The sequence below is a fragment of the Argopecten irradians genome, chromosome 6 (genome assembly GCF_041381155.1).
Source record: "Argopecten irradians isolate NY chromosome 6, Ai_NY, whole genome shotgun sequence".
Lineage (NCBI taxonomy): Eukaryota > Metazoa > Mollusca > Bivalvia > Pectinida > Pectinidae > Argopecten > Argopecten irradians.
In genome coordinates, this window is record NC_091139.1 from 34,225,880 (window position 1) to 34,253,754 (window position 27,875).

The 27,875-nt window shown below is 33.6% G+C and overlaps 2 protein-coding genes across 3 annotated transcripts; one reads left to right on the forward strand and one right to left on the reverse strand.

Annotated features, from left to right (window-relative positions):
- Positions 1-3,491: 3,491 nt before the first annotated feature.
- LOC138325702 (cerebral cavernous malformations protein 2 homolog) lies at positions 3,492-17,377 on the forward strand. Of its 2 annotated transcripts, XM_069271532.1 has the most exons (13): positions 3,492-3,633; positions 4,756-4,922; positions 5,327-5,410; positions 6,070-6,168; positions 7,428-7,512; positions 8,672-8,718; positions 9,119-9,239; positions 9,494-9,533; positions 9,961-9,984; positions 11,768-11,897; positions 12,300-12,447; positions 12,961-13,084; positions 13,707-17,377. In XM_069271532.1, the coding sequence occupies exons 2-13, from the start codon at positions 4,758-4,760 to the stop codon at positions 13,828-13,830; spliced, it is 1,191 nt and encodes a 396-aa protein (XP_069127633.1). In that variant the 5' UTR covers positions 3,492-3,633; positions 4,756-4,757; the 3' UTR covers positions 13,831-17,377. The 2 variants fall into 2 exon arrangements, with proteins under 2 accessions (XP_069127633.1, XP_069127634.1); XM_069271533.1 differs by lacking the exon at positions 9,961-9,984.
- A 2,365-nt stretch (positions 17,378-19,742) lies between these two features.
- Positions 19,743-27,361, reverse strand: LOC138325703 (integrin beta-1-binding protein 1-like). Its single transcript, XM_069271534.1, has 5 exons — positions 27,148-27,361; positions 22,298-22,444; positions 21,501-21,596; positions 21,099-21,251; positions 19,743-20,530 (listed from the first exon to the last, which is right to left on the reverse strand). The coding sequence occupies exons 1-5, from the start codon at positions 27,214-27,216 to the stop codon at positions 20,468-20,470; spliced, it is 528 nt and encodes a 175-aa protein (XP_069127635.1). The 5' UTR covers positions 27,217-27,361; the 3' UTR covers positions 19,743-20,467.
- Between the last annotated feature and the right edge of the window lie 514 nt (positions 27,362-27,875).

Here is a 27,875-nt window from a genome sequence, read left to right on the forward strand (position 1 = left end):
CAGTATTGCACAAACACAGATAGAGATAGATATATATTATTCAAAAGTCTATCGTTTACTATTTTTGTTGAATCACTATCTAAAGTTTCCATTATAATTTCGCATCGCCCAAATGTCGAGTTCTTCAGGGTGGTGTCATAAGGCCTTCGCTCTTCTTTAGATAAGAATGTGTATAAAATCATGCTATGGATATTTTGAAAATCGACATCATAATTATAATGTAAAATTGAAGACCTGTGATTCGAGTTGCATGGTGTTATATCGCCCATCGCCCACGGATTTTTATTTGCCGATTCAACCAGGGCGGATCAACATCATATATATCAACCAAAGAATAGGCCCATAATTGATAAATATTAAGTTGCATTAGATGCTTTACTCATTATACATATCTGGTGTTTCACAAAGTATGTGATATTTCTTAAAACTTAAGATTCCATTTCCATTTTAATTTGGTTCTGGTTTACCGGACGTCTCTTTATATCGGGAAAGCCAGTATTGATTTTCCGTGAAAAGTCCATTCAGTTGATCTATGCAAATTCTGGTGAATTAATATCTTTGTTCGTTACAATATTTGATGAATTAAACTCTATACAATTGACAGCCTGTTGCAGTGTTCCCCGACCCTGTTTTCAAATTAAAAACATATTCTTTTTACCGTGATAATATATCAACCGAAACTCCCAGCTTATTTAAAACACCGGAGACAAAAGGACAGAAGCTATTCTTAACTACCCAGACACGTGACTCAAGTGGTTCCGGTACGATAGCACTTTCCGGCACGTGGTGGGGTTCTTTGTTATCAAAACACGGCAGCCGTTCGCCAACTCTCCAAAAATGGTGACTGGAGGGGTGAAATCAATATCATATCAAACAATGACACACGCAAGAGAACGTTCGTTCAAACATGTACTTTTTTTGTTCAAAGACATTTGAACGGATTACATATATTCACTTTAAACATAATAAAAATTTTACAAACTGGTACCTGAAACCAGGGACTTAAATAGCATAATATACAATGGAATGTTCTGCTGAAATAAAGAAAACTTTAGGTTATATTGCATAAAGGATATCATGTATTCTTCTGGGGTATCAGCTTCATTAAAGAGACAATTCAGTCTAAGAGAACATTAAAATTTGTATGTATATCGGAAAATACACATTTCTAATGGAAATTAGATCAGTCAATTTTACTGTGATATGCCAGAAAAGCCCATGGTGGTGAAATGCGTATTAAATGTTCAAACTCGCTCGCTGGCCGCCATTACACATTGTGGTCGAACATCTTGTATGCCGAACCCTGTCCCTTGCTCTTAGAGTAATGCTACTTTTGTTTAAAACTGCTCAAATCGCCCTGACAGTAGTGTGTTTACCTTATTAGGTGAAATGTCTTGACTAAAAAATCATTTTATCACCTTCACAGTGGTTATGTAGTTCATTTGTTTAACGGGCGTGACTTTGGCTCGGATATGGGTACAGCGTACATATTGTGCCTGCCTAATCGTATTGATCAATGATTTGTAATTACAACAGTATCAATTAAAATACTATACAATGAAGTGGAATTTTTAAATATTTTATGCTATATGCTTCATAAGAAATGTAGAACAATACATTTATGCCATATTTTGCTTCTTGGTTATGTAAAAGAATTTTCCTGAGTGAATCGTCCCTTTAAAGATGCTCCACCGCTGACAAACGTCAATTTTTCGCTAACAAAAACAGTAACAGACGACTTTGTAATTTTCATCAGTTACAAAAGTTACTTACTTTACCTCATTACCACCATTGAAAAGTTTGAGCTTCTGATTTTATTCCAAGATAAAAATATTGAAAATAACTATTTGCATCCCGAAAAAAATTCTGTGACAATATGTCCTATATGGGATAAAATACTGATTGTGCATGCACCAAAAGCAAAATTAATTCTTTCATATTATTTTTAATGTGTTAATTAAACATATTTATACAAGATTAAACACAATTATTGTTCAATTAATGAATATCGTTTATGCTTTGTTGGCGGTGGAGCATCTTTAAGTATTGTTTTTAAGGTCGCTACATATACATGTACGTCCTGGAATGTTACCACAGGTCATTTCATGGTCGCAAGTTCGATTCTGATGGGAACCTCATCAAACCATTCAACCTGAACTCAAAGATTTTTTTTTCAAAATTAGATTTCAATTAAATGTAGATTATTTTATATTGTTACACCCCTATACAATCGTTTCCATATAAACTTTATTGACAAAAAATGCCAATAAACGAACTGTTCCGTCGAGCGGCTCAAAGAACAAAACAGTTACCGACTCGGTTTTCGGGCAACAGATGATTTGTTGGACCCTCAAACAAATTGGCTGCTATAAATCATGACATTTTTAATAAGGTTCCGTATCGTAGCTTTACAATGTAGTTCAAGTATGATAAAATTAAAATGGGATCCGTGGAGTCAACTTCTAGTATATGTATAAGAAACGAAACTGAATTACGATCTGCTGGTTAGACAGTTATTGAAAAGTGTAAATAAATGTAGATATTTAAATAATCAACAAATTTAAACAATTTTTTTTTTATTCTGTATTTAAACAATATTTTGTTAAAGATGCTCCACCGCCGACAGAGCATAAATGATATTAATCATTTGAACAATAATTGGTGTTTAATCGTGTATATATATGCCTAATTAACACCAAAAAAATAATATGAAATAATTCATTTCGCCTTTGGTGCATGCGCAATCAGTACTTCATTCCATATAGGATCATCCTCGATACTCCAGGGGTTCCGCTCACTTACGATCTCTACACCCCTGGACTATCTCATCGTAAAACTGGAGGCAACAGAACAGAACAGGTAATTTAGTCCTTTGATGTACATCAAAAGAACCGTATAACGGTACACTGTGGTTGACTATGTGGCTTTGAAGTTGGGCGTCGCTCTCTCTGTAGTCTTCAAAGGAAATCTTTGCTGGTCTGTGATTGGTCAAATATTTTCAGCTGAGCTGCCTTCAATTTCACTATGAGATAGTCCAGGGGTGTAGAGATCGTAAGTGATCGGAACCCCTGGAGTATCGAGGATGATATAGGATATAGTGTCACGGAATTTTGTCGGGATGCAATTAATTATTTTTCATATTTTTAACTTGAAGTAAAATTAGAAGCTCAAACTTTTCAATGGTGGTAATGGTGTAAAAAAGTAACTTTTGTAACTGAAGAAAAATACTAAATCGTCTGCTCCTGTTTTTTATAGTGAAAAAATACCATTTGTCAGCGGTGGAGTTTTTGATACAGGCCTGTGAGGGCTTTGTCAAGGCTCGTCTGAACCCAATATAAAATAACCAGGTCCATAAACGAACAACTATTGATTGTATAGCTGAACTAGGTCCAACCTAATCGAAAACGGCAAAGTGATTACTTCACGTTAAAGGGGAGGTAACTGCTGGAAAAAGTAAAGCGTCTAAGTGACACGGAGTCAGTTTTAGGAAAAAGAAAAATGGCTGCGGAATGTTGACAAACGGGATGCGGTAGAAACTGTTGTTAGCAATTGGTTTGATTAGGACCATTTAACGACATGCAGATGGACAACAACGATTGGTTTCCATTAGATGAATTAACGAAAAAGAGAAAGGTTAGATCTATACGCAGAATTCACTATATGATTAATGGGTCCGATTCCTGTCAACTGTGTTTCTGGTCTAACTTTATTTTTGAAGGTTTTGACAAGTTTCGCTGCAGATAGTAAACAAAAGATATCACTTGTCAAGTTATTACGTTAATCATCTTTTGAAATAAGCTGGGATCGTTGGTTTGTGGTCTTCTTTTCAATTTAAACAGAGTTGGGACGCTCCTGTATATAAATTTGAGTAACAGTCCTTAGCTCAACTCGATTTGCGCTTTTTAACAGGTTAGGGAAACCTGTATATGCAGGATAGTCCAGCATTTCAGTAACAGTCCTGTATTTGAGGGATAATTTTATTACGCAAATGCAGGATTCTGTGAAATGAAAACACATAAGTTGTTTTAAACATTTTTATAAAAAAAGGGCTTCATAATTTTTACATGGCAACTTCCCTAATACAACTTTCCACATAATTACTGAAATACATGGCAACTTCACTAATACAACTTTCCACATAATTACTGAAATGGAAACAAGTTTCATTATTTAAATGTTTGTAAACGTCACAAACAAAATCACCTCTTTTGCTTATTAAGGGGCTAAAATAGAACATGGGTAAAACTTAATTAACCATGACTTTTACACTAATTTATGTGAAGGCTTTACAGTGTACCATTTGTCATTTTATGACAAAGTGAGACATTAGAATTCAAAAGTTCATGCACTTTTTTTTAAACCAGTTATATAGCTATCTATTTATTTATACAAATTTTTAAAACAACTTTATCTACATGTATTTTCATTTCACAGAATCCTGTATTTGCATAACAAAATAATCCCTCAATGCAGGACTGTCCTGCATATAACTAATACTGTTAAAATAAGTGATTATTTATTTACAAGGCAAGGATTAGGTTTTTATTATTTCATAGTAAATTGTACAACTTTACGTTATTCAAATATTCAAAATGCACTCAAAATGATTTAATTGAATGTACAGAATTGTGAAAGGATATTTGAGAAAAAATGATCTAACAGTGTTGAGTGATATAGTCACTACAATGTATACTTAAAACCTTGTTATAAACAAATAAAACAAGCATGTTATTAATACGGAATTGATGACTTTAGTAATGTTTCAGAGAAGTGATAAGTTTGGAGCCAGACCTCGAGACAATCGATTACCTCGACAGGATCCTGGACGACGAGGAGTGAGTCAGCCAATGAATCCACCAGACTACCCATCATCATTTTTATCAGATTTCACACAGAACGACTATATGGAATTTAATGTGCGGGTAAGATGATGATGAGTATCAATCTAAAATACACAAAACCTGCCATTTACTGTAGGAAATTGAATTTCCTGATATATTAATAAAAAAATTACTACAGTGGACGCCATGAAGGTGACAAAATTTTAAAATCCTCATGTTTCAATGAAAATTGATACCCAAAGATTCTTTGAAATTTGGAACTTTTAATATCTGGTTATCATGCAGGATTTATGTAGGGTGCTCCTTAATGGGGTCCTTTTCAAATCAAATAAAAACGACATAAACACAGCGCACTGATCAAATTTTGAAGGGATCATCATCTGCTGCATACGGGTTGTATCATTCAGTTTACTGATAGACGTCAGTTTTTCTAGTTTAGGAACAATTTAAAACCTGTGTTAACATGATTGAGGCATTTGTTACAGTTTGCTGGAGTGATACCAGGGGTTCCGGTGGAGGTAGATATCACAAACAGGACAGAAGTGTTGAGGATTATTGATGCCGGAAAGGTGACACAATATACAGTCTTTATTCAGTTATCACAGCTTTGTTTCTTTATCCATATGGGAATAATGAGATATTTAACAAGAATCTCAATTATTCCATTACAGATATAATTAGTCAGGACACATGAAGAAAATGTGCTTGGCTTACATTTATTTCTAAACATTTTCTTCAGGCTGAACATACAATTTTCACTGGTTGTAGTGTTATAACAATATCATTACATAAATCTTACATTTATTGTTTTGGAAGTTCTTTTTCCATCCTACTAAAATCTACAGTTTCAGTACTTTCCCTTTTCTCTCGGTGTAAAAGAGAGTATCATATTAACACAAGTTTGGCAAGCAAAATTCTGTACTTTTCAAATTGTTTTTTTCATAACAGTTGATAAAAAATAAGATCATTCCCCAAAAAATTTTAAGTTGTCAAAAAGTGAACAAATAGATATGTAAAAGGTAACATTAGATCAACAATGTGTTTTGTACTCTTAAAAGAAATCTAAATCATCAGAATGTTATGAAAAAATAAGAAAATAAAATATTCTGGAAATACAAGTAGGTCTTCATCTAAAAATGATTCACAATTCTGAAACATTTATCCCAGTAATTATTCTAATATCATAACTGAGAATAGTTGTCCTGATGTCATGACAATTCTGTTGTAGAAACAAGGCAGGATCCCTCTGCAGCCCAAGTTTGAGGTTGAAGTTATCCTCAGTCTCAGTAAAAGCAACATCAAACTGGTGAAGAAAGCTGATGAGGAGGTATTTTGTTCTTTTCCAAGCATATTATTGTAAGAAATTCCAAGATGGTTTTGTGAAGCAAGTTAACACCCCCAAACACAAAATTAGGACAAGGACCACAGATGCATTAGCTTTTTATGGCATTTTAAATATGTGCTCAGGCATGTTTAAGGATGTATTCTTCTGAGGTTTCAGTCCCATTGAAGTCTCGTTTCGACAAAGATCAAAGAAGTTACGAGATTTTCAAATGCAATTTATCAATATCTGTAGCAAGTTGGCAGTTGCAAATTTTGTCAAAAAATTACAGTTCTAACTTTAGCAGATTTTTTTATACGGAGATTTTAAGAAATGGCCCATTTGGCTGCCATTTTGAAATTGTGTCTTTTTTCGCATAAAGTAGAGCCACAGTTTTACCATTTTTTACTGAAAATGTTTTTACTTAAATCATCACTGCACCAGCATTTTTAGCTGTATTGAGCTAATTTTTGCTGTAAATCTTTACTTGGTTCGTGATAATTAAAATTTTGAGCATTAATGTATGAAATGATTCACTTTTTTCACTTTATTTTTACATTTAATGGTACTTTGAGCATTTTTAATTTTTAATCTAAAATACTAAAAAAAATAAAAAATATTCAAGTGGGGCAAAAAAGTAAGCACACGGACCCCCCATTTTTCTGCCTGATTCTGAAAGAACAACCTTTTTTCAATTGATATGCAAAATATTAACAAAAGTTTGATACCAGACCTTTTCCTATTAAGGGTTAGATTTGGCAAAAATGGCTGAAAATGGTGCATTTTGTAGCTCAAAATTAAGGGGTAGGGGTAGCATATCTTGTTATTCTGAGAAAAAATATTAGTCTTTTTGAACAAAACTGGTATATTTTTAAAGAAGACTACTGGAAAATAAATTCTACAAACATAAATACATATCAAACACCTCATTAGGAAATTATGGCTTTAATATCTTTTGTATATGGTCAAAACAGCAAAATTCCCATAAAATCCAATATTTTGTCAACTTGGTATCTTTGAGTGACAGTAGCTCAAAAACAAGCACAGGGACATATGTTTTTTCTTTCATTTTCTTTCATGGTATGAACTCCTCTTTCCAAAAATCTATATAAGAAAAAAAGTTTAATACAAGAAAATTTTGACTTCTCAGAGGAGTACATCCTTAAACGCAATTGTAAGAAAACAAACATTGTAAGATAAGTTGAAATTACTGCATTTTGTTCTAGAGAATAAAACATTACACTGAAATTTTCAAAAATTTGTAGGTGATTCTTCGGATTCCGATTCATGAAATAGCAGCAATCTGTTACATACAGGATGATCGTGTTCACATATTGTCTATCAAACATGGTAAGTAAAATCATTGCTGTACATAGCAAATATACACTGTTCAGGGGTTTCATATCTTTCAGGGGAGGCAGTGCCATTACATTTTAAAGGGGTACTTTTCTATACTATCTGTATGCATATACTTGCCAACTTTCCTGATTCAGTATAAATCATGTATTGTTCAAAAAAGACAGTTATTTTCCGATTTTGAAAGACCAATTATCAAAACCCTGTATGGAAACCCTTAAATTTTATCCCGGCAGAGTTGGAGATAATACTTGTCCGCTAAGCACTTGTACAGTTAGTTGTCTGCTAATGACCTGTTCACTGGACCCTAACGATACTTGACCCTTCATTGACTGTAGGTATGACACTACCCCTGCTAATAAACACATTACTTTTAATCCAACAAGACTTGGATATCAGTAAGGCAAAGTTGTCAGCTGTTGAGGGGAAGGTCAGGCATGGTTATGTTTATGGCTTCCTATTCAAGTACTTTGAAGATAACCGCACAAACAGTGATTAAGATGGAGGAATTTTCATAAACAATGGCGATTACAACTGAATTCTCCAATACCGACTTGCTGATTACCTAATGGGGACCATGGGTTGCTTATAGATAGTAAATGCATGGTTTAACAGAAACAAATTTGATTTTGAATTAAAGCAAAATGATTACCAGTATTTTGCAGTTTTTACTCTTGAGTTGTTCCATCATTTTCTGTGATGTGAATCAGTTGTGTTCAAAAGTCAGGATGATCTCCCCTTGATTTAATGATAAATTTGTACAGCGTGCGACATGTGTTTCAGCTGGAAAATGTCGGTCACACACTTTATCCCCCATGAGAATTTTGAAAGGTTGGCAAGTATGTGTATGTTATCTTATGTAATTTAGCCCAAATCACTATCAGGCAGTACCACAGCCAGGTTTAACCAGCAAAAAGTAACGGGTACCGCCTGATATTGAAACCACAGCACTGTATAACAAGTGAGATATATGTAAAGTGTAAATCAAGTATAGGGTTCATTTGATTTTGATTAAAATATTGCAGAAACTAAAACAAATTGTTTGGTCGTGTTAAGCTTATAGTTTATTTTAAGATATATAATAAGATAATAAAGTAATCTTGATGACTGTTATTATTTTCACTTATCATTGTGATTTGTCTTTATATTTTAGGAAATCCAGAGAATTGTGATCTTGGTGTGATGTACTGTAGTAATCAGGTGAGACTGGTGGAATCACTGTTAAATTCAACCCAATAAGCATCCAGGACACTTAAAAATAGATGGAGTGTTACATGCAAAAAAAAAAAAATGATATTAGAGAAACCAACACAGTTTTCTTCGTTTCAGTCTGCATTTAATTCGAGTTATGGGTAATTATATGAGTGAAATTGAACCATCAAAAAGGGGAAGGATACTTATCAGTATAGGGACAGGGATGCTTATTGGGTCGAATATGATATTATGATTAAGGAGAAAATTGAAGCATAATTAATGAATTAGTAGTCTGAAAACAATGTCTATAGCATGTATCTCTTCTATATTTGGTAGGAACTTAAACATCGATCATAATAATTATTTAGCCCTATCCCATCCATGGTTTTGTATTTGTCTTTATCAGGGTCAAGCCCAGGTTATTTGTGCGGTGGTTGAGAAATGTTTCCAAGTGGTATACACAGACTTTACGATACGTTTGTTAGAAGATGCTATTGCGAATGATGGAAATTCTGTCCACTCTTCAGGTATGTGAGCAAAAGAAGCAAACATGTCAAAGCCACAGTAATACAAGCAAATTTACATTGTATTGTAAAAATTGATCTCTATACATGTGCTAACAAAACTTGAATTACTGTCAATTCGTCGGGTGTGACAGCAAAACAATAAACAATTTGACTATTTCATCAGATATACTAGCAAATTCATTTATCAAAAGAAATCAATCCAAAGACAGATGAAACCTTTTTTGATACTGAACTTTTAAATTATCAACTTGCAGGTTCCACAATTACATCCTCAACTCAAGAAGGACCTTCATTGTAAGTATACACAATTATCTACTAAAGGTCAAAAGCTTGAAATTCTTTCCCGGTCAATAATGGACAGGAGCGAGGGGCTCAGCCTCTCTACGGTCTTTAGAGTATAAATACAGTGTAATACAATGTCTCAAAGTGGAGGGCAAGGTACCACATGATATGGATATCATTGTACACGTATACAGGGTATATTAGTCTCATTCTTATATGTGGTATAACACTTCCTGAAACCTTTCTCTCATGTAGAGTAATAACAGGTAGCAAGTAGATAAAGAGCAGCGCTGCGATTGTCGGGTGATTAAGGTGTTCCAACATATTATCAAGTTCAAAACCCAGGTGATGCAACCTGTCAGGTGCTTACTGTATTTCATGTTTCTTATATAAATGTACTTTTTTCCGATAGGATAACAATACAAATTTGCCTTTACAGCCCAAACTTACCCTGGGAACAAAGGTTTGTACGTTTGGTTAGGTCACCATGGTCCATAGAGACATATTGTAGTCGCCTTTTGTCAATTGTAAACATCATTACATAAAAAATTCATTCAATTTGGCTGCATTGCTGTAAATGTCTTCCTCTTTGAAGCAAGCAATGAATATTGTTCATGTATGTTGTAAGTAGGGTTTGATTTGCTTTATATGGTGGTGATACAAATTTTTACAATAACGTCCTTTTATCGGACTTACAATCCTGAATCATTTTATCCCACCCCTATCATTGAACAATATTGTAAAAGGTTTGTATATTATGGACAAACAATGATTTTGATTCAAATAAAGTCAAAAGGCGTACAGTATGAGCTGAATCGTATAATTGGTGGGATTTAACTTCAGTATCAACTTCAAAAGTGGATTCATATGTCTGATAGCACAATTAGTCTAATGCACAAATGCACTTGGCAAAGAAAATTACCATGGTAATGGGTCAATTAAACATTACTAAAAAACATTATGATAATATTTCTGCATATTATAGATGAAATAACTCACAGAGACATGACAGGTTTTCATTGCCCAGTTGTTTGGAGTATCTTTGTCTATTCCATTTGGGAATACAGTGTACCGGTAGCTGGTTATTTTTGTGGGGAGGAGAATTTCATAATTTCACAGGTCATCGCTATGGAAGTGAAGATTTGATCCGTGAATTATGGCTATCAAGATATGGATGAATCATATAAACACTTTAAACCAAATTGTGAAAGTCTTGACACATGAAAATAACCAGCTATACAGAATTTCAAGTCCCTATGAAAAACCTTTTGATTAGATTCTATATATACGTATATTAGATACAGTTGTATCTTGTACTAGTCTACTACATTGTGTATTTAGTATACAAAAAATAAGGCACATCTCCCCTTTTCATCATGTAGGCTAATCTATTATGAGTAGTATTTGATTGTTAAACAAATGGTTTATGGGTAAATTTTGCTGTTTTAATCACAATTTATATATAATGACACTTTTGCAAACAAGTGAGATATGTATATAGAAACAATTTTATTGTTTTCTATACAATTTGCACTCCCATATTATATATGTAATTTACATGTAACAGTTTTGTAGCTATATATAAGCCTAATAACAGATTATAACATTATCATAAATAGAAGAAAATATATAAACTGATATGCACTATTTGCACAATAATTGATTATGCAGCAATAGTTTTTACATTGAATTTAATTCTTAAACTCTTTTTTCTTCTTCTTTTTTTTTTTTTTTTTTTACATGTTCGTGTACATATTCTATCCAGTGAATTTGAATCGCAAGCATTCGATGCATCAGATTGAAATTAATGATAAAGATTAATTGTGTTTTAATTTTTGCTGGAATCCTATTTCTGTCTGACAGTAAATAACAAACTTAGCGACGAACTGATTGTTGTACGTTGTATCTTTATAAATACTGAACAGTCTGTAAAAAAATGTATAATACATATGGCTGCAAAAAATTTATCTGTGAAATATTAAGTTACCTGGTAAGTGTATAGGTATTTTTGATTTATTAAAATTTTGCATGTTTCTTCTCATTTAGTCAAAATTGCGAAAGTTTTGACCCATGAAAATAAATGGTTATATAGAAGCTCACATAAGAAAATAAGACTTTACATGTTATGAGAATTTACAATCTCTCCCTTATCTTGAAAAAAATCTTAATGAATATTTTGAATAGCCTTATAAATAATTACATTGAATATCAAATGGAGTTTATGTTATCTGTTGATATGGTTACAGTTTTTCAAGATCACAAGAACGCATTTACCCTCCGAGTATAAACGACCCTAAGATCCGGACACCTAGCACATCTGGCAAGAGTGATACTAGCATCAGTGGCACTAAGTTAGTGAATGTTTACCTGGAGGAGGTGAGTGTTTACTTTACATAGTTAAGCAGTTCAGATGGTACTGTAAACCAGCTTACCACTATTTTTTGTGGCATCTTAATTTTGCGTTTTCCTGTTAACAAGTTTTTTACTGCCATTTATTTTCATGATTTACATTAAAAGCTGTTATTTGACTTGTAGTTGATAAACTGTTGAGATGAGTTTTCTTGAATTCTAGCCACCAGCACCTTTTAAGTGAAATTTATTCAGATGCAAAAGTAAGTTAGTTTACAGAGCTGAGAATCAGTACAAAATGGCAATTGATTATTCAACTGTTGGTCATTGATAGTTTAATTGAAATTGTGTTGAAATTGTGTTATGATGAATATTAAGCTGTTGATTTAAAATGTTTTGAGATTGTAATAAACAAAAATTTGTTTGTAGCTGCCACATCAATTCAACTATACAGAATTGACAACATTTGCAGACTTGCTCAAAACACTTCACGACCCCAATTCCCAAATGCCATTTCCAGATTTTTGTGACAGAGTTTTCAAATTGTATGGTCCTCAACGGAAAAATTTACTCGGAGGTAACCTTTCTGTGGAATTCTTGTTATCAAAATCATCATGTACCAGGTACCATTGTGTTAGACTAAGTGTTGGATGAAATTTTAAAATTTGTTTCTCCACTTTAATATCTATTTCAAGAGGTATTGCAAGTTACATTAAAGGAATCATTGAATAATACAAAATTTATAATTTTTTTCTATCTGATAGAAAATTTGATAGCTATTTTAACCAGGCCATGATAAATGAGCACAATTTTATGCATTAATATGCCAGGACAGCATGTTCACCTTAGACTTTCAAACCGAAGCTTTTAAAAATAATAAATTACATGAATCCCAAAATCTTTCCCTGGTAATGCAAAATTTAAATAATATTTAATATGTGCATCTTTTGATTTCCTTCTACATGTTCTAAGTTTGTTTAATCCAGTGTAACGTAAATGATTGGTAACAGGGAAAATCGGGTGGCATGACTTAATGACCAGCTTAATTACAACTCATGCTTAACTTAATAATCTCTTTAATTTTCCATAGGACTCTGCCCTTTCATTCCTGAGAAGGACTATCGTTATTTTGCTGACTTCCTTAAAAAACATGATGTTAAGGAACCTGAAGACGGCACCTTGTCCAGTCGGAACAGTTTCCCTGGAAACTACAGGTTTGTTTCTGATATCTTCTAAATTTTATGGCTTCATTTACTTACTACCAATTCAATAAAAATCTTGAATCTATTGGTAGAGTAGTGTGCAATATATGCATATAGCTCATTATCTGGACCATTTGGAATGATGCAGTCAAACCTGCTATAAAGGACACCTCTATATAAAGAACACTTGTCTATACAGGACAGACACATCAACCCTATTTGGTGTAATATACAACGTAATTTACCTTTGTATAATGAACACTTAAGCATTAAACTATCTTTTTATGGCATCTATAGTCTATATAAATGCCAGAGTTTTGCAGACATTCTTCATAATGCGTGCCAGCGATGGAACAGCCATTTTGACAGTGATCAGTTGACGTCACCACGTCAACATTAGTGACGAAATAATGGTCACGTTTTGGGTGTCAGTTTTGCCGTCATATACTTCACTTTGCCTTGGTTAGTTTATATAGTAGAAGTGACATGTAAATATCTTTGTATAAAGGACATGTTGGCTATGTCCCGTTGGTGTCCTTTATTGACAGAATTGACTTTAAACTTAGGACTTTGTACCTTTGTTTGTTATCTTCTTTTTCTAGTTTAATCAAAAAAGCTTTTTTCTTTTCTTCAGGAGATCAGTGAGTGATGTGTCCTCTGATGGAAGTCAAATTGATGACATTTTAGACAAAATTTCGACGCAATTCCAACAAATAGATGCTAGTATGGGTAATGTGAGCAATAGTTACCTGAACTAGAGAACTATAAATACAAGAGGGAGGTAGCTGTGAGAGCTGTTGTTTTCCTAAGTCCAGGAGATCATTTCAATGTCTTCAGAACAGTGTGGATCAACTTGTCACTGTTGACCAATGGGAATGGGAGATGTTATGGACCTGTGAGGGGCTCTAAAATAGCAGATGGTCTATATGGTGCATACAAAGAGGAATGCTGCTACACAATTTTATCATATCAAGAACAAAAATCTGTGATCCTGCTTCATATTCATTTAATCTTTGTGCGACATCTGATCTGGAATTGTGTGACTTGTTGGAAGTTTCGTTAATATTATGGGTGGATGGATGTGATGTGACTTAGGACATTGAACTGTGTATTTGTATCTTATGTTGGCTAATCAAATTTGAAAAAAAAATTATTAACAATGTCTACTTTTCATTATCAGTCATTTTTTAAACATTTTCCCCAGTTTAAAAATGGTTTATGTATTTTTTTTTATTACACATTGCCAAGTGTGTAAATAATCACATACACTGGTGTCATTTTAGGCTGAACTGTAATATATTAACATGCCTGGTGCATTTCTTATTTTTTCTATTAAAAACAGGAGCAGACAAATTAGTGTTTTTCTCAGTTACAAAAGTTACCTACTTTACACCATTACCATCAATGAAAAGTTTGACCGATTGCCAGGTGTGATATAGCCACGCCTCGTACTCGCAAACACACATGTACCTATTCCATTTCGGAGCAAATATCACTTTGCCCGATATGGAATGAAGTTCTGAAGTACCAAAAGCAAAATAAATATTTTTGATTTTTTTTTGCTAATTAGACACATATATACACAAACATCAGTCATTGATTAAATGATTGGTATCCTATATGCTCTGTCAGCTCTGTATGCTCTGGCACATCTTCAAAGAGACAATTCACTCAGGCAAATTCTTTTACATAACCAAGAAGCAAAATATAGCATAAATGTATTGCTCTACATTTCTTATGAAACATATAACATAAAACATTGACAAATTCCGTGACATCGTTAAGTATTTTACTTAATATCGTTGAAATATCAAATCGTTGATCAATACGATTAAGCAGGTACAATATGTACGCTGTATCCATACCCGAGCCAAAGTAACACACGTTAAACAAATGACCTACATAACCACTGAGAAGGTGATAAAAAATGATTTTTAGGCAAGACAATTCACCTAATAAGGTAAACACACTACTGTCAGAGCGATTTGAGCAGTTCTAGCCAAAAGTTGCATTACTTTACGAGCAAGGGACAGGGTTCGGCATACAAGAAGCCCGACCACAGTGTGTAATGGCGGACAGCGAGCAAGTTTGAACATTTCACACGCATGTCACCACCATGGGCTTTTCAGGCATATCACAGTAAAACCGACTGATCTAACTTCCATTAGAACTGGTTTTATTTGATATATATACAAATTTTAATGTTCTCTTAGACTGAATTGTCCCTTTAAAGATAAGACTGAAGTTCTTTTAATTCATTATCTAATTTTTGAAGAAGATTCAAAATGGTTCCTGGTTGTGACTCAATATGAAAACAAGATGGTTGCAGCCTTGAGAGAAAAAATTGTAATTTAAAATGCTACAATTTTTTAAAACACCTGTGTGATACTTTCTTTGGATCATGATTTCTTTCATGTTATGCTAAGTGGAGAAACTTTACCATATTCCGTAGTAATACATGTATATTTATCTTTTTCGTTTACTGCTAATGTTTAAACATTCTTAAATTAAATGAAATTTGTAATGGATTATGATCGTAGCTTTGATAAAGATAAAGCTGAATTTTGTTGTGTCCCAGATAGCTGTGAATTGTTTTGTATTAACTTATTGACTTAGTCAATAGCTAAGGATAAAATTAGCTTATGGTTGTGTATATGTGACAATGTAAAGCTAACAAATTAACGGCTGTAAATACAATTATGATTTTGTTCTCTACTTTTGTGGTAATAGTAACAGTATTGTAAAATAATCGTATGTTATCAAGTTATATTTCTAAAATGCATTTTGATTTATGGCTGCTTATCTATGAATGACAATAAAAAACCTCTGGTGCATTTTATAGGTTTTACAGAACATAGAACATACTTCATATATGAATTGATAATGTAAGACATACAGTACTTTCTCATTCATCAAACAACTGTAACACCATCCTCTATACCCCAGGGGTTCCGATCACTTACATTCTCTACACCACTGGACTATCTCATAGATAAACTGGAGGCAACAGAACAGGTAATTCATTACTTTGATGTACATCAAAAGAGTTGTAAAATGGTACCCTGAGCTTTAAAGTTGGGCGTCGCTCTCTCTGTAGTCTTCAAAGAAGATTTTGTAGGCCTGTGATTGGTTCAGATTTATTCCCCTGAGCTGCCTTCAATTTTACTTTGAGGTATTCCAGGGGTGTAGAGATGTATGTGGTCAGAACCCCTGGAGTATCGAGGATGAAGCAACATCAGCAAATATGTGCATAGCAACAGAATGTATTGCGGCATCTTCCAAATATTTTTTAAAATTGATAACTATGGATACATTTACTGTCGTATATATCTGACAAGAAATTACATGAAGATTCAGCCCATCATTTACATACATGTACTTTGAATAATGAAAGTTTTCAGGCTTCCTTAGGCCAACTTGTCTTGATGTTAACTTGCTTGTCATGTTTTTGTTAAGTGTTATTATACATTGTATACATTTATAAATAGATCTTGTTTAAGCGTCCTTGATACTTTAAGGATTATCAGATTTGTGATTCTACTGAATATCAAGGATGCGTGGCTTGTTGATGTAAAATTAACCTTCATATTTTTATACAAATAAGCATTGCTTTGAACGCTTGGTATACAACATTCAATGATTTACTTTGTACAAATCAAGTGTTGATGTTATTCATGGCCATAATTCAATGCAATTGTCTTGCATACTTGAAGAAATCAAATCTTATTCTAAGGCTTATGCATGTAAATGTAGTACTATATATAGTTATATTTTCACTACCTGGAATACAATGAGCTAAAACTTAGGTGCCTTCTTATTTTCAATTAAGCAATTTTTAATTAGTGCTCAAGACTTTTACTTGGCAAACGTCATTTGTTGTAAATAATTTTAATTAGCTTTTAGCTCAATATTTCAAACCAGGTGAGTGTAAATTTTACTAAATTAAAAAAAAGTGCATTCCTTGGCAGAATCCAACTTGTGTATGTACAATTGTATCTTAATAATATTTATCTGATGTAAACATATAGCAATATTGTATAACTTAAAGAGAGTATACCTGTTGTAGTTTTGACAAACATCTCAGTACATGTACCATTATATATATTTATCTTTCTACACTTCATTATTTGTACATAATAGTTTATGATGTACCCTGGTATACTTTTCTCATGTAGCATAAAACTGATCTCAAACCTCAATGATAAAGAAACCAGAAATCACGATGGCATTATAGATACAGTATATAATGTAAAATATGTACATGTATTACACTATAGTGTCAAAATAAACACTTCATACACACATTTTCCTTTTTGTATTATTCCTTCAAATGAATGTCACTTTTAATTTGGGTTAAATATCCAAATTATTATCCATTGTGTATCCAGATTTTGAGTGGTTTCCATTGTCTGGTTAGCTATTTTTAGCCCACCATCATCAGATGGTGGGCTATTCAAATCGCCCTGCGTCTGTGGTCCGTGGTCCGTGGTCCGTCCGTAAACAATGCTTTTTATCACTATTTCTTAAAAACTACCGCAGGGATTTTGTTCAAACTTCACATGGAGGGTCCCCTTGATCCATATTTGTGCCATACAGATTTTGTGGCTGATCGGAAAAACAAGATGGCCGCCAGGCAGCCATCTTTGATATTGGCAGTTGAAGTTTGTTATCGATATTTCTTGAGAACTACTGAAGGGATTTTGTTCCAACTTCACATGGATGTTACCCTTGGTCCCTAGTTGTGCCATACAGATTTTGAGGCTGATCGGAAAAACAAGATGGCCGCCAGGCAGCCATCTTTGATTTTGGCAGTTGAAGTTTGTTATCGATATTTCTTGAGAACTACTGAAGGGATTTTGTTCAATCTTCACATGGGGGGTACCCTTGGTCCCTTGGTGTGCCATACAGATTTTGAGGCTGATAGGAAAAACAAGATGGCGCCAGGCAGCCATCTTGGCTTTTGATAGTTAAGGTTTGATATCCCTATTTCTCAAAAAGTGCTGAAGGGATCTTTCTCAAATATAATATGTAGGTTCCCCTAGGGCCCTAGTTGTGCATATTGCATTTTTGGACCAATTGGTGAACAAGATGTCCGCCAGGCCGCCATCTTGGATTTTGATAGTTAAAGTTTGTTATCGCTAATTCTCAGATAGTACTGAAGGGATCTTTCTCAAATTTCATATGTAGGTTCCCCTAGGGACTTTGTTGTGCATATTGCATTTTGGGACCGATCGGTCAACAAGATGGCCACCAGGCAGCCATCTTTGAGTTTGTTATCGCTATTTCTCAGAAAGTACTGAATGGATCTGTCTCAAAATTCATATGTAGGTTCCCTTAGGGCCCTAGTTGTGCATATTGTGATTTGAGACCGATCGTTCAACAAGATGGCCGCCAAGGAGTCATCTTGGATTTTGATATTCAAAGTTTGTTATCACTATTTCTCAGAAAGTATTGAATAGATCTTTCTCAGATTTCACATGTAGGTTCCCCTAGAGCCCTAGTTGTGCATATTGTGATTTGGGATCGATTGATCAACAAGATGGCCGCCAAGGAGTCATCTTGGATTTTGATAGTTGAAGTTTGTTACCGCTATTTCTCAAAAGGTACTGAAGCGATCTGTCTCAAATTCTATATGTAGTATGTTTGAAAAGTTTAAAAAGTAGAGAAAAAATCCATCTTTCCATTGTCAGATATAGATCATTCTTTGGTGGGCGCCAAGATCCCTCTGGGATCTCTTGTTAATTGGTTTCCATTGTCTGGTCAGCTATCTTGAGTGGTTTCCAGTGTCTGGTCAGCTATCCTGAGTGGTTTCCAGTGTCTGGTCAGCTATCTTTAGTGGTTTCCAGTGTCTGGTCAGCTATCTTGAGTGGTTTTCAGTGTCTGGTCAGCTATCTCGAATGGTTTCCAATGTCTGGTCAGCTATCTTGAGTGGTTTCCAGTGTCTGGTCAGCTATCTTGAGTGGTTTCCAGTGTCTGGTCAGCTATCTTGAGTGGTTTCCAGTGTCTGGTCAGCTATCTTTAGAGGTTTCCAGTGTCTGGTCAGCTATCTTGAGTGGTTTCCAGTGTCTGGTCAACTATCATTTCTCTAGATTAAAATTCAGATCCTTATTCTTACTCAATTATTATAAAGGATCTGACAACATATCCCTAAAAGTCACATTGTTATGACCTTTCAAATTAACCAATCAAATTGTTTCTTCCAAATTCTTGATGGGGACAGAATAGTAAGCATGTACTGTCAAAATCCTTTTACTCTGTGTATTCATTTCGCCCAAGAGTACACCACAACATAGCTACATGTATATGCATGCTGTGACGAAATGACATCTAAACTGATAATCAAAAGTGACAGTGAGTATAAAGGTCACTAAAACATGACCCCTGGTGGGATGTTGTCAGATCCTCTATGAATCGGATTGAGAATATGGCACTGGATTTTACTAACAAGATTGATGAAACTTTGATTCTGTCACAATCAGAAACCTACTCCACAAATTTAATTTCATCCATGGACTACAGGTATACATTCCATGGCCATGAATGTTTATACTTTGAAAGAAATTGGTCTTTGTATTTGTGAAAGTCACATTCAGATACACAGAAATAGAGAAAGAAGTTCTGAAGTATATAAGAACCTGGTATTGTCAATATATCAAAGAAATACTTGTAAAACTGTTAATAGGATTTTATTTTATATATTTACATCATATCACAACCAATGATGATCTACTGTCCAGCAGTAGTTTGTGTACAAAATATCTTTTTCAGATAATGATAATATTTTACATACAATTTTCTACAATGACACACAGGATCCTAAGATCTTTTAAAAAGGATTCTTGACAAGGTCTTCTAGGTCTCATGAAAGACTTACTTCTCCCACTTCAAGATTTCCTCAAGACAGCACACAAAACCATTAATGGCTAGTAACAATCCACAGCAGGTATAGGGCACATAGGATTGCCTTAGTTATTATTGATTCTGTTGATTCACTGATATGTAGAATATATCTATAAATAATGAGTGAAGTTTCTGTAAGTCATCAACAGAGTCATTTGTAGATAGAACCTATATCACATCACACAGAAATTAACATACTACATTTAAAGTCATGTTTTAACGATCAAATCTGTATAATGACCAACTACTTAATAATAAGATCACTTTCAGGGGTTTCAACACAACTTCGCCCATGTATAAGGATATCTCCACAATAAATGTTTTCTTTGCCTCTTTGATGATCTTTATGGACATAATTCATTGATTGTAATAAGTTTGTTTCTGTAAGAAAGTGTTGTCCAACTGTCGCACCAATTTTAGATCACTTATGCCATCAAACCATTCTTTATGAGAATTCTTGGATCATTACAATCATACACTATCCCGACAATAGACTCAATGGACAGTTATTGCATTAAAAATATTCTGTAGACTTTGACACACTGCTTGCGCTTGATCCTAGAAAAGACAAAACAAATCAATATTTAGTATTACCATATTTTGTTTAATCTGGGACAAGATGCATAATTTGTCTGCTGTTGGCATTAAAATTGCAGCTGTTCACCACACCGAGGACAAGCTGTGAATGGCTAGCATGTGATTGCAAACTCCAGCAATGTCAGAGGTATAGCACGACGAGAAATGTTACGTTGTGTCGATTAAAATAACCGCTGACCAGTCGACTCTCATGTTATGGGTGTACGTAGTAATTGCATAGAGATTTTTACAATGTAGTGATATTGCAGGATATTTCACTAAAAATAAGTTAAATGCGTGTAACTAATATTTACAGGACACCAACCTACAATGTGCAAGTTGTCAATTTATTTTAGGGAAATGGAATGTAAATACAAATATTAATACTCAGAACACAAAGAACGGAATTGTCATTTTTGTGGATCATACAGAAAAACACACAAAATTAAGTTGGTTTGCTGTATACCGTTATCATTTTCAATTCAGCCAGTGTTAATGCTGATACAAGTTATATATGAAAAGTTTTGATGGCGAGTGTCTTTCTACTGACCTCGTTTGGACACTGGAAGACATAACACTGGTACACACAGGTATCCTTAGAGTGCTGTAGCTGGCCTATCTTAAAGGCCACGTTAGGTTTACCAAAGCCATCCTCATAATGTACTACCTGGGCGATAATGTGCAGAGGGTGTCGCTGGAGAACCTGGCGATACAACAGATAGTGTGAAATATATAAAGGAGAAGTAAATGTAAGTTAATTTAAAATCTTATCAAGCTCTTAATTATAATTTAATTCTTGTTATTTCAGGTATCACAATATTGTTTATTTTTGACAGTAGAACATTTACTAGTTTTCACTTTAAACAAAAAACAAAAATTTTAATGCATTAAAACTTAATAGCTGAACTAAATTGAATAACTCAATGTTATAAATATTCATGGACTGCCTTACCTTCTTTGTAGAATCCAAAACTTTAAGACCATGTCTGGATATGCTGATACTAACTTTATCTTCATCTCTTGGTGATAAAGGCAGTTTACCGACAATCTTAAAAAAAGGAGGTTCAATGTGAAAATAAAATTTGACAGCTAGGGATCCATTCATTTGATTCCTTTATAGTGTGGTTCTTATCATTTTAAACAAACTCACCTTCATGATTTTAAAATTGTAATTTAAAAAATTATTGAAAAACTTGTTAATACAAATTTGAAGGGACTCTGATATAATAATAAAAGTATACTGAAATGATAAAAGATGCTCTGTCGATATTGGCTTATGAGACGAATGAGACGCTTATAATTAAATTACTGTAATCATAATGTACAGCATCATCGATACTCCAGGGGTTCCGATCGATTTCAATCTCTACACCCCTTGACTATACCATAGCAAAACTGAAGGCAGCTCAGGGGAACAAATCTGAACCAATCACAGGCCTGCAAAAATTTTCTTTGAAGACTACAGAGAGAGAGAGTGATGCCCTGCTTCAAAGCCACACTGTCAACCAAAGTGTATTTTATATGGCTCAATTGTTGTCCATCAAATGACAATATTACCTGTTTTGTTCTATTGCCCTCAGTTTTACAATGAGATAGTCCAGGAGTGTAGAGATTGTAAGTGATCGGAACCCCTGGAGTATCTACAGTAGATGTACATGTAAATTAATTTTATTTTTGATTTTATGTTTATATATGTCGTTCAATGTACGAGCTGTAAATTGAGATTAACAAATTATAATAACAATATACCTGAGCTTCTTCCACCTGATCGACCAACTGGGCCTCTTTGTCTCGTTTTCGAGATGTTCCCATATTGATGTCTTGAACAACACCAAGGAAGCATACCTCAAAATGGGCCTCTTGATTCAATCCATCAATGACAATTTCTGAATTTGGCTAAAACAAATAGAAATTGTATAACATATCATATTTATTTTGTTTTCACCTAAAAACATATTTTGCTATTTTTGATTTCTAGTCACTAGTGTCAGGGTAGTAGAATTTTAATTTGTAACTGGTATTGAACAGACTTGATCATCGGTGACCAGATAGGGCATTCGGCTAGTGGATTAAATTAAACATGAAGTGGCAAACTATCACTGCTATTTGTTAATGCGGTCAAAAATATGTCATGTTCTATGTAAAGCTTGACTTAGTATTTTCCTGGTCGAGCTAGGCAACTGACCACCCGTATTGTTCGCTGTATGCATTGGAAATGGTCTGAAGATTAAAGTGCGAAGCACTTCTAAGGTAACACATACATGAAAATATAAGAGATCAAAGTACTGAAAGTACTAAATGGCTCGGTCTCGATGATTGGAGGAATATATTTATAAAGTCAACACTGTTTTTTGGACAATAAGAAATAAATTTTGCTAGTGTTCCTTCCAGTTTGGACTTTGGAGGATTCCTTGGACACCAAGGTGTTAAATAAGAAACACATACTAAACTCTTGGGAGCCCAATCTAATATTTCCTATGATGTTAGATATGCCAAATGATTTTATAGCATCTTTAACCTTTTCCTTGTTAATTTGATGTCAATTAAAATATCCATTCTGAATTGCTATTCTCATCAAGTTCCTAGGACCACAGTATCAGTTAACATGTATTGTTTTGCAGCAGAGACAGACAAGAGGCATATTTTTCTATGCCAAAATGTCTTAAATACAGAATATGTCAATCCTCTAGAAGACTTATCAATACAGTCATACCATTTCTGAATAAATTGGTCAATTGGTCTACTTTTAACAAGTTTTTGTAATTATTCTTTTGTAAAACAGCAAGTTGATTGATATCCCAACATGATTTAAACTAGCTCTGGATAAAATATCTAACAGCTATTTAAAAAAAACCGTCTGGTCCATTTTCATGTTAAGTATACATTAATTTATAAATATTACTTGATAATTTATTTGATGTTATGTAGTTATGCCAAAAAGTAATCATTCTACATTTAATTTCAATATCATTTGGGTATCTTGTTAGCTCGCCATAGACCATGAATTGTTTTATACATTTTCTTAACTTGAGGAAATTACAAAAGAATTTTTCTACAATATTTATATTTTCAAATCCCCATACTTCTGATGAGTATAACAAATCTGGCACTACAAGTGACTAAAATATTTTCAGATTAAAATCAACAAGAAGAGATACATTCCTTTGTTTCTTAAAAATAGCAAACACGGATTTAATTGTTTGTTCAGCAGTTTTTTCCTTTTCTTTAAAAACGCTACCATTGATGTTAAAAAATATACCTAGATATGTATACCCTTCTTATCAAAATAATTGTATGTCCCATAACGTGAACTGGTGTTGTTTGGCCAATTTACGTTTCGAGAATACTACAACTTTTGTCTTTCTGACTTTAGATTATAATTTCTATGTAATGCAATATTGTTCAAATCCGTTTAAACATTTGTTGTAGAACAGTGTTATCGGCATATAATGATAAAAAGTTTAGGATACTTTTCAATATTATCTATAAGTAATTTGTCAATAGTTGTCAGACAATTAACATTCTTTTTCCGCCAGATAAGATTCCAAGTCACCAAGGAAGATTGAAAATAGGAAAGGAGATATAAATAAGGTACCATGCTGTGCATGTATATGTTCAAGGTAAATAAACAATGTAAGCTGATCTTGCAGAATTGCCTTACAGCGTTAAAATAAATTTAGTATGTCTTATTGCATTGGATGTAATTGAAAAAGGGTAAAATCACCACTTTCAGAGTGATCATAGAAGATTGATAGTCAAGGAGGGAAAACATAAGGCAACCTGTGTTATGCAAATTAATATTTAATTTATTTTGAATAAATTGTGCCGAAGATGATGATTAGTGTATTATTAACGATATTCTAAATATGTTTTCTAAAAATATTAACAACTAATGTCACATTGTGTTATAATAGTAATGGTAATTATTTGGATCAAAAATGTTTACAACATTAAATGTATTATATATATGGAATTTGAATATGATGATAGTAATTATTTTCAGATCAAAAACTATTACAGTATTAAGCTACCACAGTTGAAAATTATTTCTTTCATTTTGTTCACACATTTTTTCTCCTGGAATGGTTCCAATTGAAATGATACTTGCATGTAGACATTCTGTATAACATAAGGAAACAATAAATGTATTAACAGAGTAATTACTGAAAAGGCTAATATCATATAATTAAACATTTTTTTTTATAAATAGCAATACCAGTTTAGAGTTAATTTTATTGAAATTTATGTCCTGTTGTTCTTTAATACTCCTGTTCTTTAGAGTTTTGTCCTTCATAAATAGATTGTAATATAGCAGTTGTCATATAATGTATCTGATAATGTGCACAAAGAAGTATAAGTATACGCCGATGTGTGCATGGGCACGGTGATAAATTATTAAAAAACTGGCGGTTGCTGAATATGAAAGGCGTAAAGTCTATTTTGCCGAGTAAAAAATTCAAAGAACTAATATTGTTCATACTCAAAGATGTAATCGCAATAAAAACAGTGATTGTGTAGGCTTTTGTGTAAATGCGTTTGTAAGACTGTGCCAGGTGGTAGAGAATAGTCCCGCTCGAGTGATCACACATGTACAACGCAAGTGAGAGTCGGGTATATGTTTATGTAAGTTTTAATTGCTAATCTCTGACGATTGTTGATAAAATACAACTCAGGATAATTTCTAAACATTTAACAGTTTTCTCCATGTTTGTAGTAGATTGAAACAGCTTTTTCAGTGCCGTTCTATGGTAGAGTTATGAAAAAGAAATCAGTATTTTCATCGATCTACAAATGTAGTAGTCCAAAAAAATCTTACTTCGAGTTATACGAATATTTTATGTATGATTTTTGTCATTCGGACCAAAAATTTACTTTGTTAATTACGTAGTTTACTGAATACGCTATATATATTATCAGAACGTCAAGCTTCTGAAGGCCTACATGTGATGAAAGAGGCTAAAATGTTTTTTAAAAGTATGGTTTAGTGGCAACCTCTAAACGTGCTTTAACATGTACATATAATATAAAATCTGATAATGTATACATGTGCTTATAAAATTATCGATAATTATGGATGTAGTAAATATTCATACCTTATTAACTGCCGTAAGTTGGAAGATTACGCCACATTGTACATTTAGAAAATGTTCGTCGTCTGTCACGCGCTATTTGATCAGTAGACAAAGTTTATCCTATATTTTGTTAGAGTTGTCTTTCTTCCATTGTGGATTTACACGTACATGTGGCATAACGCAGCCGTGATAAACAAATCTCTATTTCGTCATGAAACTTATTTGCTCCCGAACTAATATGATTCAAAGTACAAAAATCATTATTGTAACAATTTTGATGTTTGAGGTGAAATATTGATTTCATTTTTCCGTTGCGGAATAATTGTCACTAGTAGGGATTAAACGCGTGGGGCGAAGCGAAGCATTTTCGGGACGAAACGTCTTCATTCATTGTAAACAACATTGTCGGGACGAAAAGTCTAGATACATAGTAAACAATTCAAGAGAAAATTTTCCAACCTAAGATCATTTGGATAATGTATATGTAAGGATATGAAAGCAGTAATCTACTATTCCTATTTCAACATTACAGATACGCTTATTTCAGTAACTTTCATATTCAAAATTTGCTATTTAAAATTCCCGGTAAAATCAAAGTTGTTGAATACACTGCCGTTAGGAGCGCTAGTATCTGCGAGCAAGTTTTTAGCCAATCATATTGAGGAAACTGACCGAAAGATAATTTTGCAACCACGATCACAAAGGCGAGGTGATTACCTCGCCAAAAACTCAATTTTCAAAAATTAATACTACACACTGACAGCTTCAGTTTGCAGCTGCCATGATTTTATCCACTGTAAATCCCCATCAGCGTGAATGCAATGCTTTAAAGTGAGCTCATTATATAATAAAGCGTTTCAAACGCTTTTATGATCCGACGAACGTAATCTTCATCTGACAGAAGCTCAGTGCTATTGCTCTATATTTGCAAGCGTTCAAGTGATAGACCATCTTCCAATATGATCAGCTGACCAAGGGCGGAATATCTATTACGGAAATAAAATTTCTTCCTTCTCTTAATGTGGATTTCCTTCTTAAATGGGAGTTTTGGTAAAAGGATAGAGTGTGAATATATATGAATAGGAAAAATAAACAGAAAATTTTTCACCGTTATTTCCATAAATTGAACTTTTTAACAGTGCATAATTAATGGTTACTGAAACATCTGACTGTGCCCTTTAAGGCCTTGTCTTCAGTCATATTATCTATGTCAATTTCGTAGTCTTTATATATCATTGGGCGAAACCTACTTTTAAATTACTCTGAAGGCGTATTCTTATAAATTACCACAGGGGTTTGTAATGATAATCCAAGGATCTATAAGTGAGACTTAACGTTACACAGTAAATCCTTGGAGGATAACCTAAATGAACATGAAAATAATCCTGATTAAAAATAAATATCATTTATATTATTACATTAAATACATAATTTATATTGATCCAGACTCTGGAGTAATTTGTTTTCATTAAGTTATTATTACAAACCCCTGTGATAGATCACCTGCCAACTTAGCCTAACTGTTACCATTTTCCCGGATTCACGACCACCTTCATTGTGCTGTGAACTTTTCGACTTTCCTTTTCCCCTGAACATATTGGATGAGTTCTACATTGTTTTCCAATACCGATCGTACACTGTTCTGTGTGCGCTTCGATAAATAGGTGAGTTTAAATAGGTGACGTTCAAGCCTGTTTACAAAGGGAAAGTAAACCGGATCTCTTTGTTAACTGTCTAATTTTCGTGTCGGATATCAGGAAACTTCGACCCAAACTCACACAAGCTAGGACATTTCGGTCCATTCGAATTTTAACAACGACAACTACAGTGGTAGGACCGGAAGGGGAATGGACATACTTTTACATGGAACGAATAACCATACCATGTCTCCTCTCCATTCTGACGACGACAATCTGTCAGAAATCTTTCGTCCGTCGTTCAGAGCTAACTTTTCCAGCACTCACTAAATATTAATAATGCATTCATGCAATTTATAAGAATACTGCCCTTATAAAATTAGCAGTATAGGAGATTTCAGAAAAGATGGCGTGACGTCACAGAAAGTTTACATCCGCAATCGATACTTTGACAAAAGTATACACATTCATACTTGCAAATTCCGATTTTAAAATTGTTTCTTATTGTTTCAGATGTTACAGACATTTATATTTTTGTATTTACAATTGTTTATTGCTGAATATATTTGTGTAGATAGAGTGTTGAAGCCAGCTTGCCAAGCGGTGTCGGGCCGTCAC